At 44.7% G+C, this 18,778-nt stretch overlaps 1 protein-coding gene across 7 annotated transcripts in view; it reads right to left on the bottom strand.

The window, feature by feature from the left end:
* Positions 1-18,778, bottom strand: part of PAQR5 (progestin and adipoQ receptor family member 5) — a 70,484-nt gene that overhangs the window by 25,881 nt on the left and 25,825 nt on the right. For all 7 annotated transcript variants that reach the window (XM_072809388.1, XM_072809389.1, XM_072809390.1 and 4 more), the window contains one exon: positions 12,765-12,926. In XM_072809388.1, coding sequence (XP_072665489.1) covers positions 12,765-12,815 — 51 coding nt within the window. In that variant the 5' untranslated portion in view covers positions 12,816-12,926. The remainder of the gene's footprint in view (positions 1-12,764; positions 12,927-18,778) is intronic.

Below are 18,778 nucleotides of genomic sequence, written 5' to 3'. Positions count from 1 at the left end.
GAAGACGGAGAACCAACCTAGGCACCTGGCTCTCATCTGGATTATCCATTCAAAAGTACACAAGAGGGGGCGCCCCGGGGTGGCACAGTCTGCTAAGCACCGGACTCTTGGTTTCGACTCAGGTCGCGATCTCAGAGTCATGAGATCGAGCCCTCTGTTGGGCTCTGCCCTGGGGGTGGAGTCTGTTCGAGATTCTCTACCCCTCTAATCTCCCCTCCCCTCTTTCTCAAATAAATAAATCTTAAAAAAAAAAAAAAAAAAGTACACTATAGGTAACATGTACTATGTCTTGAGGTTCTGAGTCAAGTGGGGAGAGTGAGGGGTTACCAGGGTAAAGAGTCAAATCTGGGCCACTGAGGTACCATGTGGCCTTGAGCAGCCACGACTCTCAGGGCCTGTGTCCTCACCTATAAAACCATGAGTATGTTCCCTTCTTAGTTCAGTTCTGGGTTCAACTGGTCAACCAGGGGGAGGGGGACCCATGAAGCTGGTTCACGGTCCAGTGAAAAAATACTATTTGAATTAGGTTTGGGTCTTAGTTGATTAAAGCGATTTGTTCCAGTTTTTGATTCACAGTTCAATCCTGCTGACATCCCCACTTTACAGTGGACGGGCTCCTGTCTCAGGCAGCAGGAATCCTGGCTTGCAGCTGCCCACCCCACCAGGGATGCTGACAGGCCCATGGCCTTCAGCCTTCAATCCATGTGAGGGGGGTGGGTTGTGCTCGGTGGGCAAGCAAAGGCTCTGTGGCCGAAACTGGGGATCATGCCATCTCATATTTCTGTCTTCCCTTTATTAAAAAAATTTTGTTTTTTTAAGGCATTGGCCTCTTATTAAAACACAAAGGCTCCAGAAAGGAGCCACTGTTACTGATGATTCACGCCCTCACATGAAAGTTTAGCAAATCCTGTGTAGGAGGAGATCTCATGATAAGAGGCCTGCAGAGTGCTGGACACATGGGGGGTGACGGCACACAGGGCGGGGCTGTGGGACAGCTTAGACATGGGGCTCACAGAGGGGCAGTGGGTGGACGGGAGCTGGAGGGGGAGACTGCCTACATTTTGCCCAGGGTGATGCAGGGTATGACTACTGTTCTCTTTGGATCCTGAATTTTGGGAAGCAAGAGAAGATGCCAACACAGTCGAGAACCAGAGGAAAATAGAAGGGCTGGGAAATTCGCAAACTGGACAACTTGACCACACTTAGGAATCTTGCCCTAGACCTGGGGAGGCCAGCTGACAACCAACATCAGGACTAGGCCTATATTAAAAGAATCTTCTCTGATCTGCTATCCTGCACCCAGACCTGGATGGGAAGCCCACTAGCCATGCCATAGATGCAGGATTTCAAGCAGCTCCTCCAAAAAATAAAAATAAAAAAGGACAGATAAAGAATGGATAAAAGAAATGTGTCTTGGGGCACCTGGGTGGCTCAGCAGTTGAGGGTCTGCCTTTGGCTCAGGTCATGATCCCAGGGTCCTGGGATCAAATTCCGCAATGGGCTCCCTGCATGGAGCCTGCTTCTCTCTCTGCCTATGTCTCTGCCTCTCTCTGTGTGTCTCTCATGGGTAAATAAATAAAATCAAAGAAAGAAAAGAAAAGAAAAGAAAAGAAAAGAAAAAGGAAAGGAAAGGAAAGGAAAGGAAAGGAAAGGAAAGGAAAGGAAGAAAGGAAAGAAAGGAAGAAAGGAAAGAAAGAAAGAAAGAAAGAAAGAAAGAAAGAAAGAAGAAAAAGAAAGAAAGAAAGAAGAAAGAAAGAAAGAAAAAGAAAGAAAGAAAGAAAGAAAGAAAGAAAGAAAGAAAGAAAGAAAGAAAAAGAAAGAAAGAAAGAAAGAAGGAAAGAGAGGGAAGGAGGGAAGGAGAGAGGGAGGGAGGGAGGGAGGGAGGGAGAGAGGGAGGGAGGGAGGGAGAAAGGAAGGAAGTTAGTTAGAAAGGGAGTCCTTTAGTCCCAGAAGAGCAATGTTCTGACTTTCCCCTACCCTCTCCAACTTGAACCTCAGTTTATTAAGCCAAAATGCTAGATGGACTCTTGCTCTAATCCCCTCCGAGCACGGGAAAGGAGTGGCATTCTCTCCATCTTCCTCTCTCACCTTGCCAAAGCGCTCTGCATAGGGTCGATCTTAAAAGAAGATATCTCCATAAATCTAAACAAATGAAACACTGAAAACAATTTTGCATTCACACCCAGTCCAGCCCCAAAAGGCAAATAGCAATCACTGCCTCAGTGCTCCATAGCTGGGTCTCATTCCTAAGCACCCCCAGGTTAGCAGGTGCTGGCTAATTTGCGCAGTGGAATTGATTTGTAGGATTCCACCTCGCATCCCTGGTTGCAGGCTAGGCAGTTTAATGTGAAATGAAATCAAATTATGTGCAGCCTATTATTCAGAAGTGAGAATCCCCAGGTACCTGGAGTGGAGGGGTATAGCAGTGGGTTTTCCTTTTAGTGCCTGCCAAGGCTTGGCTTCCAGGAAAGATGCTGCGCATCTGCCAGCTGACGCCTGGAATTCCACCGTGCCCATTTTCAAACCTTGGTTTCTAGCTATTATGCTGCAAATCACCTGGGGAAAATCATGGAGCATTCTGGCTAGCAATAAAGAGCAGATTCTGACAGCAGGCAGAGTGGGGGGTCAGGTGGCAATCTGCACTTGCCATCCAGATCTCAAGCCGTCCTCATGACCTGGTGAGGGACATGTCCCCATTTCACAGAGAAGGAAACTAAGGTCCAGGAAGGTTAAGACATTTTTCCAAGCTCCCGGGAGGAGGAGCAGCCAATGTGAAAGCCGCTTGTATACAAACCTCAGTCTTAGTTTGCACAGTCTCTTGATACTATCATGCTGCCTCTCGGAAGGGCTCTTAGCCTACAGTGTGATTGTGGACTGTCAGGGATTCCTCTGAGCTTCCGTTTCTTCTTCAAAATGTGTCACAGGGCAGCCTGGGTGGCTCAGTGGTTTAGTGCCGCCTTCAGCCCAGGGCTTGATCCTGGGGGTCAGGGATCGAGTCCTGCATCAGGCTCCCTGCATGGAGCCTGCTTCTCCCTCTGCCTGTGCCTGTGCCTCTCTCTCTCTCTCTCTCTGTCTCTCATGAATAAATAAATAAAATCTTTAAAAAAAAAAAGTGTGTCACAGGCTGAATCATGCCCCCACAAAACTCATATGTTGAGGCCTGAACCCCCAGTACCGTCAGAATGTGACTCTATTTGGAGACAGGGTCCTTAAAGAGGAGACTGTGTTAAAATGAGGCTGTTAGACTGGGTTCTGGTCTTATGTGACTGGCATCCCTCAGAAGCAGAGAAGACCCAAGGGGTGTGCGGGCACAGGGGAAGGACCATGAGAGGGGGCTTCATGGAGGCCGCATCCACAAGCTAATGGGAGAGGCCTCGAGAGAACCAACCCCACCAGCACTTTGATCTTGGACTTCCAGCCTCTGGAACTGTGAGAAGTCAAAAGTAATATTGCTCAATTCCCAGGCTGTGGCACGCCGTGATGGCCACCCGAGCTGGCTAAGACACGCGGGGGTGTGTGTGATGATGTCTCTACATAGGCGTCTCTCAAACATGCTTCCACAGGCATGGGCAGATCACCTGGGAATCTTGCTGCTATTTGTTGGGACTTAGGATCTCAGTTAAAATACTGTAAAACCACTTGTGCACAACTCACACGCAATGACTAGAACTACACAGATAGGTTGATGTAACAGCCAACCACTGCAGCCAACCACTGTCGGTATTCAGCAATGACAGGTGAATGTCATTTAGAACACCAGTGTCCTGTTTTTAAAAAAATAAGTGTCCGACGTTCAGTCAAGCATGAGGATGGCTTTTTGTGCATGTGCCACAACATTTATAGAAAATGAAGCTAAATTTCTTCTAGCTGAACATAAAAGATGGATAAGAATTAGCTAGCCAAATTACATCTCCCTACCCAGGATGGAGGATCCAAAGGATATTAGTAATTTAACAGACAATATAGTGAGGGGAAAAAAGACACATAGAATGTCTTTAAAAAATTAATATTGCTCAATTCAGGTAGGGTGTGTCAGGGTGAAAAGTCCCGTTGAATGACAAGCACTATACCCAGCACAGACCTACAGATGAAGCAAGGAAGTTGAAACAATGGCGCGTTCCCTTGGTTTTACATCTGTTGTAAAAATGCAGTCTTTGATTTAAGAACTAGGAAAGCAATTTTCAATTTTAGGCCCTGATTTAAAAATCTGCCATGAGGGATCCCTGGGTAGCGCAAGCGGTTTGACGCCTGCCTTTGGCCCAGGGCGCGATCCCGGAGACCCGGGATCGAATCCCACATCGGGCTCCCGGTGCATGGAGCCTGCTTCTCCCTCTGCCTGTGTCTCTGCCTCTCTCTCTCTCTCTGTGACTATCATAAATAAATTTAAAAAAAATTTTTTTTAAATAAAATAAAATAAAAATAAAACAATAAAAATCTGCCATGAGTTAGGTTGTGGTTAACAGTATAACATGATCAGAAAGTCCATGGCAGGATGAAAAATGGCCTCCCCCCCACCCAAAGATGTCCATGCCCTAATCCCAGAAACCATGAACATGCAAAGTTAATATGGCAAAGGGGAACTAAGGTCGGAGATGCAATTAAAGCTGCTCATCAACTAGCCTTAAAACAGGGAGATGATCCAGATTATCAGGTGAGCCTGGTGTAATCTCGGGGTCCTTTAAAAGTAGGAGGAGGCAGAAAAAGAGGGGGCAGAGGGAGATGTAGCCATAGAAAAAGGGTCAGAGAGCAGAAACTGTGTCTTATTCATGAGAGACACAGAGAGAGAGGCAGAGGGAGAAGCAGGCTCCATGCAGGGAGCCCGATGTGGGACTCGATCCCAGGACCCCAGGACCACACCCTGAGCCAAAGGCAAATGCTCAACCCCTGAGCCACCCAGGCATCCCTAAGAATATTTTTTGATAATTCCACTTGCCTCGCCTTAACAGAACTGAGCGGAATCTCAGAAGTTTCTCCCAAATGAAATTAATTTTAAAACAAAACAAAACTACGATTCAGTGACTTAAGAATAGTGGTCTAATTTTGAGTCACTGTTAATAGAACACAAATTATGTGATAATGTTGATTACAGCAATGTAACCCATAATTTTGCTGAAATAAAGACAAAAAATAAATTTAATGAAACATATACTAATTTATAAATTATGCACGTTTTTTATTACTCATCCAAACACCACTAATCCATCAACATAACATCCAGATCTGTACAACAATTGGTAAATGTAGTTGTCTCTGACATTTGCTTTTGCTATATAAAAATTAGAGCTTTACATATACTCTTTTGTGGTTATGAAGGGAAATTTGTCAAGGGAGAATAGAACCATTCTATATAACTGTTTCTAGCTCCGTATGTAACTTTTACACATTCAGACATACAGTCTGTGGTCTCCATGGTTCTCCTGATTCAGAGCCAGGGCATGTTAGGAGCAGACCCTCTCTCATCAGATCATTGTGAGAGGACTGCAGGATCAAGATTGCCAACCCCATTTTACAGATAAGGAAACTGAAGTTCAATGGGAGAAGTTTCCAAGGTCATAATTAATAGCAGAACCAAGATGCAACCACTAGTCCATTGGCTTGCAAAAGCCCATCACATCCACTGCACCTATGCTAGTGAAACAAGCGATTGCTATAGTTGACAAAAATGCTAAGTGTTAAGCAGAGTTCTCAGAAGGGAGAGATCACTGGACCCAGAATGATGGAAGAAGAACCAGGAAGAATGGCTGGGGGCCTTCTGGCTTGGGAAAGAATGATGGTCAATTAGATGTCACAAAGGATCCTTCTGACTAAAATAATTAAAATGCTGGATGAATTCTGCACCGTATGCTGGATAAATGTATCAGCAAGATGGCATAAAAGCGAGGAAGTCACCAGGTTCCCCAATAAAAAGGTAACCAGGAGCCCCATGTGGGAAGCTGCCTTCAGCATCAGAATTTCTGCTGCCAGGCTCTGCAAATAAGAGATGAACCCCAAGGCCCATCAAAGACAGGCCTTGCCGGGGTCCTGGGGTAGCTCAGCTGGTTAAGCATCTGCCTTTGGCTCAGGTCACGATCCTGGGGTCCTGGAATCGAGTCCCACATCGGGCTCCCTGCTCAGCTGTGACCCTGCTTTTTCCTCTGCCCTTGCTTGTGCTCTCTCTCTCTCTCTCTTTCTCTGTCTCAAATAAGTAAAAAAGTCTTAAACACACACACACACACACACACAACGGCAGATCTTGCCAATGAGGCTAGGACTCTAAAGATGAGAGAATGTGAAATAAATCCCACCAGGCAGAAGGAGAATAAGGAAAGCTGTCTTTCTGAAACAATCTCTACCCAGCATTCAGAACCGTCAGCTAGATTTCATATGGGTTTCTGATCCAAACCCACATTACCTCTACGGTCCAAGAAATCTCAAGTGGTAAAATTAAAGTGGCTACAAACAGATAAAGGTCAAAGTTTTGTGGCTCCCTCCGGTAACAAAAGCAAATGCAAATCCTTTCTGGAGGTTTTTTTTTTTTTAAAGATTTCTTTCTTTCTTTATTCATGACAGAGAGAGAGAGAGAGGCAGAGACACAGGCAGAGGGACAAGCGGGCTCCAGGCAGAGAGCCCGATGTGGGACTTGATCCCGGGTCTCCAGGATCACACCCTGGGCTGAAGGCGGCGCTAAACCGCTGGGCCACCGGGGCTGCCCAGGATTTCTGTTTTAATGCAAGCAGGCACACACCTGTAAACAAGGCCAGGCATCAGAAATGGCAAAAACCATGAATGGCAGAAAGAGAGATTGAGGAACAGGTACTGAAATATAAAGTCAGTATGTTCAGTATGTTTTAAAAAATAGCTTAAAAATAAGAATAAAAAGTAAACAGACTGGGGCACCTGGGTGATTCAGTCAGTTAAGTGTCTGCCTTTGGCTCAGGTCATGATCCCAGGGTCCTGGGATTGAGCCCTGCTTAGGGCTCCTTGCTCACTGGGGAGCCTGCTTCTCCCTCTCCTGTGTGTGTGTGTGTGTGTCTCTCTCTCTCTCAAATAAATAAACTCTTTAAAGGTAAAACAAAGAAAGAAAGGCAAACAAACTTATGAAGAACCTAATATAACTTGGAAGTTAAGAAACATTGAAATAAAAAATCATTGAAGGGATAAATAGCAGACCGGATCTAATTGAACAGAAAATCAGTAAACTGAAAGCAGATTCAAAGAAAGCAGTCCAGAGAGATTAAGAGGTAGATCTGAAAAATCAAATAAGAGACAGGGAATATTTCTCCAGAAAGAGAAAAATATAATGCTTTTGTTGGGATATTTGAAAACAAACTGATAAGCTTCTAGGATTTGAAAGTTGCTGGTCTGCAGATCCAGTAAGTTAGGTGTGGCAGGAACAACTGGTGCTCACCACATATTCCATTTACTTTCCTACATTTCTCAGACTTTTTGCAGTTGGTTTGGGGCCATGTGACTATTTCTGGTTAATGTCACATCTCAGCCACGGCAGTTCAAAGCAGGGTATCTTCTTGTAGTAGATACCACGATGCACTTAGGAGGGAACCCTTCCCTCCAGAACTGGGTCACCCATTCCTCTCTGGGAACTGCCACTACATTGACCATGTTATACTCCCTGCCCAGAGGCGGCAGACATATCCATTGATGATGGATATGAAGTCCTGACTTCCTCTTCTCTTTTGGGACAAGTATGAAGGACAAACCCCATTCCAGAACATTCTGTGTGATCAGCTGGGGCCTCACATTCCTGCCTAATACAATTTTTCTTGCTATAATAGCTGGAGCAATCACTAAACCAATAAATACAGAGCATATTCCTAGATATTAACTATAAAACAAGTGGAGGAGAAAATCAAATGTTAAAAGGAAAAAAGAAATAAGGATGTAAAACTCAATCCAAAGAAAGCAAGAAAAAAAAAAAAAAAAAAGAAAGCAAGAAAGGAAAGGACAGAGAAAATAACAAATAGAAACCACATAAGATGATCAAAATAAATGTAAATATATCAATAATCTTTATCAATATAAACAGACTAAACTATTCAGTTAAATGACAAATATTGTCAAACTAGATAAAACCCAATTGTGTGCCATTTACACAAGATACAGTTAAAATATAAGGACAAGGAGGGGTTAAAAGTCAAAGGAAGGAAAAAAATAAACTAGACAAATAACAAAAACAAAAAAGTTGGACTCACTATATGACTGCAAGACAGATTCTAAGATGAAAGCATTACTAGATAGCAAGAAAATCACTCCAAATAATAAGAAATTTACTGCACTGGGAAGATATTACATAAATCTGGATGTACCTAAAATATACAGGTTCAAAATACATAAAGCAAAAATTGACTTATATACAAGGAGCAATCCACAAATCTGCCATCAGGGTGGAAGATTTTAACATATCTCAATGACGGATACATCAAGCAGAATACAATTAGTAATAATATAAAAAAATATTTGGTCTGGGATGCCTGGGTGGCTCAGTGGTTGAACATCTGCCTTTGGCTCAAGGCACGATCCTGGGGTGCTGGAATCGAGTCATGCATCAGGCTCCCCACCCTGCTTCTCCCTCTGCCTATGTCTCTGCCTCTCTCTCTCTCTCTCTCTGTATCTCTCATGAATAAATGAATAAAATCTTTTTAAAAAAAACAATTTTACAGGACCCATATGCAATACTGCCCCCACAACTGAAGATTATATATTATTTTCAGGCACACTTAGAAGATTTATGCACATTGATCATGTGCTAAACCATAAAGCTAGTCTAAACAAATTTCCATGATGGGAATGATACAGAGGACACTGTCAGGCTGCAATCAATTACGTTAAATCAATAACAAAAACTCCAGACTTTTGGGAAATAAAAAAAATTCACACACACTTCTGAGCAATCGTAAGTTACATAAGAAATCAAAATGGAAATTAGAAATGAATTCAAACAGCACATGTAGTCTGCAGTTAAAGCAATACTTGAGGGAAATATATGAACTCAGTTGCTTACATTAGAAGGCAAAGTGATTAACTTAAGAAGTTAGAGCAGGAATAGCAAAAGGAACCCAAAGCAGAAAGAAAATAATAAAAAAAATAACAGACATTGGAGATATAAAATACATAACAGAAAGGCTCCACTGAGCCACAAATCCACCTCTTTTCAAATATTAAAAAAAAAAAAAAAGGCAAGCTGGCGAGATTAAGAGGAGAAAAAAACAAAACCACATGATTATGTCAATAGACACAGAAAAAGCATTTCATCTTTTTAAACTTCTTCAACCAGTAAAAGCCACAGCTAACACTCTAGTGGTAGAAAATAGAATGCTTTCCCCCTAAGATCAGGAACAACACAAGGATGTCTGCTCTCACCACTTCTATGCTTTATCGTGGCAGAAGTTCCAGCTAGGTCAACTGGATAAGGAAAAGAAACAAAAGGCATCTAGATAGGAAATGAAGATGCAAAACTGTATTTGCAAGTGATACAGCCTTACATACAGGAAATCCTAAGGATCTAAGAAACCAAGAACTAAGAAACTTTTAGAACTAATAAATAAGTTCAGCAAGGTTGCAGAAAGTAAGATCGATCCACAAAATTTAGTTTTCTTTTTATATGCTAGCAATGAACAATATGAAAGTGAATTTAAGGGAATAATTCCATGTACAGCAATATCAAAACCAATAAAATGCTTAGGAATAAATTCAACAAATTCTTTTCATGGTGTCAACCCGTGCACTGAAAACTACAAAATATCACTGAAAGAAATTCAGGATCTAAATAAATGCAAAGACATCCCATGTTCATGGATTAAAAGACTTAATATTGTTAAGATGGTAACGGTCCCCAAGTTGATCAACAGATTCAATGCGATCCCTAAAATAAATCCCAGCTGCCTTTTGGTTTGTTTTGCAGCAATTGACAAGCTGATCCTTAAATTCATACGGAAATGGGACAGCCCCGTGGCTCAGCGGTTAAGTGGTTTAATGCCACCTTTAGCCCTGGTTGTGATCCTGGAGACCGGGGATCGAGTCCCACGTCAGACTCCCTGCATGGAGCCTGCTTCTTCCTCTGCCTGTGTCTCTGCCTCTCTCTCTCTCTCTCTCTGTGTCTCTCATGAGTAAATAAATAAAATATTTTTAAAAATAAAAAAATAAATTCATATGGAAATGCAAGAGACCTTAAACAGTCAAAACAATCTGGAAAAGAAAAAAACAAAGTTGAAAGATTCACATTTCTCAAGTCTTACTATAACACTACAGTAATGAAGACAGTGTGGTACTGGCACAAAAACAAATCAACAGAATAGAAGTTAGAGTCCAGAAGTAAACCCTCACATTTATACTCAACTGATTTTCAGTAAAGGAGCTAAGGCAATTTACTGAAGAAGGAATAGTCTTACCAAGAAATGATGTTGGAACTACTTGATACCAACATATATATACAGAAAAAAAAAAGAAAGCTGGACTCCTGTCTCACACCACATGCAATAATTAGCTCAAAAATGGATCACAGATCTATATGTAAGAGATAAGATTCTTAGAAGAAAATATAGGAGCAAATCTTCAAGACCTTGAATTAACCAAGGATTCTTAAATATGACACCAAAATCACAAGCAAGAAAATGATTTAAAAAATAGATTAATAGCAAAATTTAAGATGTGCTTCAATACTTGCAAATGACATATCAGATAAAGGGCTAGTATCCAAGATCTATAAAGAACTTACTAAACTCAACAGCAAAGAAACAATCCAATTATGAAATGGGCAAAAGACATGAACAGAAATCTCACAGAGGAAGACATAGACATGGCCAACACACACATGAGAAAATGCTCCTCATCACTGGCCATCAGGGAAATACAAATCAAAACCACAATGAGATCCCACCTCACACTAGTGAGAAATGTGAAAATTAACAAGACAGGAAAACAACAAATGTTGGCGAGGATGTGGCGAAAGGGGAACCCTCTTGCACTGTTGGTGGGAATGTGAACTGGTGCAGCCACTTGGGAAAACTGTGTGGAGGTTCCTCAAAGAGTTAAAAATAGACCTGCCCTACGACCCAGCAGTTGCACTGCTGGGGATTTACCCCAAAGATACAGATGCAGTGAAGAGCCAAGACACCTGCACCCCGATGTTTCTAGCAGCAATGTCCACAATAGCCAAACTGTGGAAGGAGCCTCAGCGTCCATCGACAAATGAATGGATAAAGAAGCTGTGGTTTATGTACATAATGGAATATTCCTCAGCCATCAGAAACGACAAATACCCACCATTTGCTTCAACATGGATGGAACTGGAGGGTATGATGCTGAGTGAAGTCAATCGGAGAAGGACAAACATTATATGGTTTCACTCATACAGGGAATATAAAAAAGAGTGAAAGGGAATAAAGGGGAAAGGAGAGAAAATTAGTGGGAAAAATCAATGAGGATGACAGCACATGAGAGACACCTAACTCTGGGAAATGAACAAGCGGAAGTGGAAAGAGAGGTGGGAGGGGGTGGGGGTGACTGGGTGATGGGCACTGAGGGGGGCACTTGACGGGATGAGCACTGGGTGTTATGCTATATGTTGGCAAATCGAACTCCAATAAAAAAAATACTCACACACACACACACACACACACAAAAAAGACTTGTGCTTCAAAGGATACCATCAATAAAGTGAAAAGTGACACCTTGCACATCATCGCAGGCTGTCAAGAAAAATGTCGTGACTGAACGATCAAAGGATCAGCCCATGCTCTCACTAGTTGCCGCCACTAGTGCTCTGTGGGTAGAAGCCAGCAGAGAAAATCGCAGCAGGCGACACAGCCCTGGGAGCACATGCGGGGCTTCCTGCGAGGCCAGCCTCGTTTCTGTCTGTCACCTGCCGTGTCCATTGTCGCTTCCCACCAGACAGCTCTGGCTGGTGTCCAACCGTCCCCTCGGAGCCACCTAGCTGCAGCCACCCAGCCACACACTAGCCACCTGCCCGCTCTTGAACTCTGCACACAGGGCTGAGGGCGCCCAGGACTAGTGTTCCCGAGTGGAGAGGTCCCCCTTCATCTGGTCTCCTCCAGATCAAACATCCCACTGTGAAATAACACGTGTTCATCTTCCGTGAAAGAGGAAGGGACTCTGACAGTGGCAACAATGGTGTGGAGGAAATGATGCCTTCTCTGCCGGGGACAGGTGCGCCGGCCGGCTGGGGCTCACCAGCAGCCTGGCCTCACCGCAGACCCATTACCAATGCGGGTGGCCGATGCGTACAGGGGTCTCAGGGTGGCTGCATGGGAGCTCCGGGGCCCGGCAGTCCACGAGGGGGCCCGGGCCCAGGCCCGCGAGACCACCCTCCTCCTCGCCCCCAGCTGCACCTGGCCTGAGCCTCCTGCAAATGATAAGGACAAGGGCGAAGCCACACCCGAGGTGCTTCACCCCTGGCCTGCTTCCCAGCACCCAAGGGAGGGTCCCAAAGAAAATCCGACCCAGCTGGGAGCTGCTGGCTACATCCCTTTGGCTAGAGCGTGGAATCTCCATAAAGACTTCGCTTTGGGATAAAATACAGATGTCACAGGGAAGGGTTACAACATCAGCAGTTTCGGGATCGTTCCCATTTCCAGGTTCAGCGTCGGCGGGGGGCGCAGGAGATTGTCCTTCCCTGGGGTGGGGTGTCTATACAGAGCAGGCTGGCTGGAGCAAAGCCAGGAACCGCACCCCCACCCCACCCCCTCCCTGGTGCAGAGACTGCACCCGTGTCACCGCCCCGAACTTAACCACTGGACGACCCCACATACCTGGGGTATCTGATCGATGCTGAACAGCCGGGGGAGCTTGAGGCTCAGCATCTCGAAGCTAGGTCAGGAAGGCCACTGGCTGACAGCTGCTCCCCGTCACCCACTCAAAAGTTCTGACATGGCCTGGGGTGCCTGCGGCCCGCCGGTGCCCGAGCTGCTTCCCTAAAAGAGGACGGCAAGAAGAAGTGCAGTCAGCCTCAGCCCAATCCAGCCGGATCAAGGCTGTCAGGTTGTTTGACCAGGGAACAAACACTTGCTTGTGATGGCAAAATAATCAGGCTTCCTTAAAAACAGCAGCAAAACTATCAGACTGCTGAGTCATATATTCCAAGAGTGCGGGCGGGAGGTCATTAAATCATAATATGGGTAATCATGAAAGTGTGGGGCTGGAAGGGCAACAGAGGCCACCTGGTCCCCTCCCGTCGCGTACCAGGGCCAGAGGGGTGAAGGAGGTCTCTGAGGTCGCACGGCTAGGGGAGGGCTGGAGCTGCTGGCTCTCCGCTGTGTCGTGTGCTGCCCCTGGGCAGACTGTGTGATCCCGGGTGTGTGGCCACTCGGTGGGCAGAGGAGGACGAGGGCCATGCCCCAGATCGCCCAAAGAAAAGCAGCTCTTCCAGAAGGCCGACGGGAGCATGGCTGCCCTGAGACCCACTCAAGAACCAGACAGGCAGAGCCGAGGCACTAGCTGGAGACACAGCAACTTCAAGTAACCAGGCTGTTTAAATGCAGGATTAGGACTGCTTAACAGCTGTGAGTAATGTGAGCTAGAGGACCCCAACCCCTCAGGACGGGCCTAGGAAACAAAAACATCCAAGCTCGGTCTAGCAAAGAAAGAGCAGCGCTAGGAATTTACCCTGGTTCACACCTGTACCCCTCGTGTCACACCGACCACACCTGCCTGCAAGCAAAGCTACCTGCCCAGGTGCCTGGAGAGGACCCCTCCTGCTGGGATGGCTAGAAACTCAAGAGTGACGCCTGGCTCCTCCCAGGCCTTTGGCAAATACTAGTTTAACACCATTCATGAAAGCAATGATGCTCGTCCTCTGAACTTGAAGTGTGTTTCGGTTTTTGTGGTTTGTTTAGACTTTTTGATGCTTATTAGAGTTCTTTATGCTCTATGTGTTATTATCTGGAAGTCTGTAGCAAAATACAATGTATTTGTGTTTCGCCGCTATAAATTTGCTTCTTTCTCAAAACCACTGATGTATTATTCACAACAGTCAAAAGAGGGAAACAATCCAAATGTCTGCCAGCAGATGAACGGATGAATAAAATAACAAAATATGGTCCAGGGACACAATGGAATATTACACAGTCTCAAACAGGAATGCCACGGTGATCGATGCTTCAACATCAGTGAAACTTGGAAACATCCACTAAAGGAAATAAGCCAGTCACAGAAAGGACAAATGTAGGATGCCTGCGTGGCTCAGTGGTTGAGCATCTGCCTTCGGCCCAGGGTGTGATCCTGGGGTCCTGTGATCAAGTTCTGTACTGAGCTCCCCGCAGGGAACCTGCTTCTCCCTCTATGTCTCTGCCTCTCTCTGTGTCTCTCATGAATAAATAAAAAAAACTTAAAAAAAAAAAACGGGGATAAATGTTGTATGATTCCACAATTACAAGGCACCTAGGGCAGGCAAATTGACAGACAAAAAAATAGATCAGAACCTGGGCTGGGGGAAGAAAGGGGTGTTGCTGTTTAATGGCGCTGGGTTTCTGTTTGGAATGATAAAAAGTTCTGGAAACAGCTGGTGGTGATGGTTGTGCAGCATTCTGAATGTGATATTGCTGAACTATACACTTAAAAATGGTTAAAACTGTCGATTTTATGTTGCGCATATTCCACCACAATGAAAGCTTGTGAAATATTTCCAAACTACGGAATAATAAAGAAAAGACTTTTTTCTAGAAAATAATTTTTTTTTTAAAGCACAGGTACGTTTCACCCAGGTTAAAGAAAATAAAAGTTAATACTGTGCAAACAACAGCGATGTGAGTGGGCCCCGGCACACCTCGGTTCTCTCGGTTTTGCAGACCTAATCACCAAGACCCCCATACTCTCGGAAGCACCGTGAATCCACCTGGTGGCAGAACACGAGGTGAATGAAGGTCCCGTACTGTGGGGAACTCAGGCACACCAGGAAATCCTCAAACAATAATGGGACCAAGTCTGGTCTCCACAGTCCTGTCCACCTTGGTCCTCTTGTTCTCCCCCGAGTAGCCTCAATGTCACAGGCAGGACAAAGACAAGAAATGGTCGCCTACTCTCCCAGCACACGTCATCCAGACAGGATGACCACCAAACGCAAACATAAGGGGTGATGAGAGTAGCCTATGAATCACTTGTGTCTTCCTTCAGCCACTGAAGGCAAGTAAGTGAAAGGCTAAATGCGTAGTTGAGGATTCTCTGCAGCTTGAAAGACAAGGCACGAATTTAACAGATCTAAAAATGGTATGGGTTTGGGGCACCTGGGGTGGCTCAGTCGGTTAAGCGGCCCACTCTCGGTTTCAGCTCAGGTCCTGATGTCAGGGTGGTGGGATCAGGCTCTGCACTCAGCAGGGAGTCTGCTCAAGGATTCTCTCTCCCCCTCTCCCTCTGCTCCTCTCCCTGCTCCTGCACACTCTGACACTCTCTCTCTAAAATAAATAAATCTTTCAAAAAATTGCATAGGTTTGTGACACATAGAATAGAGGGAAGAAGGCATCTGCTATACCATTCTCGTCTTTCACTGCATAGGAAAAAAAAAAAAAAGATGAGTAAGACAGGCACTATCTCCAAGAAATGTATAAAGAAACAGATGCAGCACCCAACCAGATAGCACAAGTTACCCTAAGAAAAAGGCCAACTCACCCACTCTGACAAGCCTGTGCTGGTCACCTTGCCCCTCTGGACCATCTCATTCACCCCCACCATGGCCATCTCAGGAGACAAGGCAGGGCAGTTAAGGACCTGGGTGCTAGATTCAAGCCACTTGCATTCAGAGACTGGTTCATCATTTCCCGTGCAACCCTGGGGCAAGGAACATAACGCCTGTGCCTCAGTTCCCCTATTGGTAAAATAGAAATAACCATAATACTTTTTCATGGGGGTATCGTTATGATTAAAAGACAGAACTCATGTCAAGGGCCTGCCATAGAGTAAGGGTCCAACACACTTGCTATTATTATTAATTTTCAGATAGGAAAATTCATTTTCTATTTTACAGGCAGGAAAATGGAAGCTGTGGGACTTGGCCAAGACCCCACAGCTAGTGGACAGTAGGACTAGGATCTGATTTCTGGTTTCAGAAGAGAATGAACTTTGAATAAAGGGTCATGAAGTTCTTAGTACTAGGTCTTAATTTCCCTTTGCTCCTGAGACATGATGGACAATGCAGAGTGTTTACAATGATGTTTATAACCCAGCGGCTAAAGGACGGCCTTCCTTGTCTGATAATCAGATTGAGACAAACTCTCAGCTAAGACTTGACCTTGGCTCTTTCAAAAGCCAGAGATTTCTTAAGTCACGTCCTTCTGCTAAGGAAGTAGGAACTCTCCCATTAAACCATCATCAGGTTGCATCTGAAACAGAAACCTTTCTGTCTGTCAAAATTGTGAAACACCCCTGGATGATCATGGAAATTCAGAAAGTGTGACTGATGATTCATAGGTTGTGTTGTTAATTACGGCCAATATAATTGAACATAAAATGAACTCGCTGGTCTTTCTAGTTCCCATCACACACCAGGCTCTGAATGGTCACCAACACTATAAGCACCAGAGTATAATCTCCAGTATTTCCAACAGCCGCTTGGTTTGCTGTTTCTTTCTACAGAGGCCTAGAAACAAGAGCGAATAAAACAAAAAGGCTTCGGACAGTTCCCAAGTCAAAGCACAATGTGAAGCTTTGCCAAGATTTCAACAGCATATTGGTGTTCCATGTGAGATTTCATTTAAATGGGGGTTCCACAGCTTAAACATGTTTTAAAACAGCTAAAAGAGGGGAAAGGGGCTATAAACACACTCTCAAAGACCTGCCAAGTTCTCCTGAAATAGCCGTAAAAAAAAAAAGAAAAGAAAAGAAAAGAAAAAGAAAAAGAAAACCCTAAAAAAAAGGGGGGGTTCCAAATCATAGCAACAAAATCACCATCAAGGTGAAATTTGCACCTGACTACCTCCTCCCTCTTTGCCTGGTGCTCCATTCCTATTCCTGGAGGTCCTCCCACCCCCCAAACTTCATCCTACATACTCTGAATCTCAGGCCTTGTGGACTTGGCAGATAAACCTTGTAACCTCCCAAATATGTCTACATATAAGGTGACTGAATGAATATAAGTTGATGGGCTATTTTCCCAATGAGAGGGTCCAAAATATGTATAATTTCTAGGGATGCAAATGAACTAGTACACAGTCTCTAACATTAACTTACCAATGTGGTTAGGCATATTAGAATCCCTTACTATATCAAACCTATTACTTTTAAAATGTTGCTTTTCCCACTCACGTCGCACAGAAATAAGTGTATTCAAAATCTTCATATGCATCTTCGGTAACAGTTATCTTCATAACTACACAGCCAGGTTTTGGAATTACTAATATAGTTTAAGTGAAAAATATTCTCATTTTCCTATAAAATTATTTGAAGTCTGTACTTTTTTTTTTTTTTAAAGAGAGACAGAGAAAGCAGGGGGGAGGGGCAAGGGGGGAGGGGCAGAGGGATTGGGAGAGAGAGAATCTTAAGGTTCCAAGCCCAGTGGCTGAGCCCAGCACTGAGGCCTCCGTGGAGCTCAATCTCACAACACTGAGATCATGACCCTGAGATCATGACCAGGGCTGAAATGAAGAGTTGGAATCCTTAACCCACCCAGGCGCCTCTGTGTTTAATGCTGCTGCTACAAAATGTATCTTAGGACAGAAGTATTCATTTACTATTATTATACTGACCGTGATTTGCTTGCAAACACCTCACACAGATAGTGTGATAAGAAATTGCTAGTTTTAACCCACACCCTGCGGTGGTGGCTAATTAGCATTTGAAAGATTAACCATAAACTCAAACTCCAGAGGCCACACACCTCTGGTTCAGCTGGGGTTATTTCAGATCCACACCTGAGGGCCTTTACGAATTAGTGCAGTGTATGCTGCTTCACTGGAGGACTGAGTCCGACGAAGACATGGGAGTTGAGGAGAAGGATCGCCAGGTACCCTTCCCCTTGCATGAGCGAGGCTGGCGACAGGATGCCCCAGAGTGGCTCCTCTCTGAATGAGCCCAGGTGGGAGGATTTAGGAGCCTACAAGGAGGGAGAAGTCCAACTGATGCAAATCTATCAATCTCACAGGCGCTTTCAGAAAAGTGCCTAAGGGTCCCTAAAAGGGCAGAGGGCTGGGACTTCACCTGCTTTTGCCCTTTCGGAAAAACATGTGGATGGCGGGGGGAACTCAGCCTGAGACTCTCCATGTGCAGTGCCCCGAGCCACCCAGCTGTGAGGGTGTGGGGTCCCCCCTCCACACCATTCGCAGGTACCTCTAAACACGGACAGCGCCCAAGAGTGTATCTCAATGCACTCTCAGACACTCTCAGCTGGAGCTCACACCACTGTTTTGTGTGCCAGTAGGATGGGGAAAAAATGCTGTCAACCATAATCAGGAGATGACATCACTGATTGGAAATGAATCCTGATTTCAGAGCTTGTAAAACAACAACATGCAGGAATTGATGAAATACAGAAATTGTAAATGAGCGACTGGCTTGGGTTAATTTGCAACAGCTACTCTTTTCATCTTCCTACTCTGCTCTTTAAAGGGATCACTGAAGTCTCCTTTATAACAAAACCAGTTCTTGCAATGGGAGACCATATACCTGGGAATAAGTCTCAACCTGTGTTACACTTTTGCGCCTAAATTTCAATCTGTATTACATTTTCTATCTCTTTGATTGTGTGTGTCAGGTGCCTTCTGGATGGATCCCAAACAAGCATGAATGGGGACAGTTTCAGGTTATAGGGTCTCCCCCCCAAACCGCCCATACAGCCAGC

The sequence above is a fragment of the Canis lupus genome, chromosome 32, assembly GCF_048164855.1.
Source record: "Canis lupus baileyi chromosome 32, mCanLup2.hap1, whole genome shotgun sequence".
Classification (NCBI taxonomy): Eukaryota; Metazoa; Chordata; class Mammalia; order Carnivora; family Canidae; genus Canis; species Canis lupus.
The sequence above is the reverse complement of the archived record's forward strand: the minus strand, read 5'-3'. Positions and strand labels throughout refer to the sequence as shown.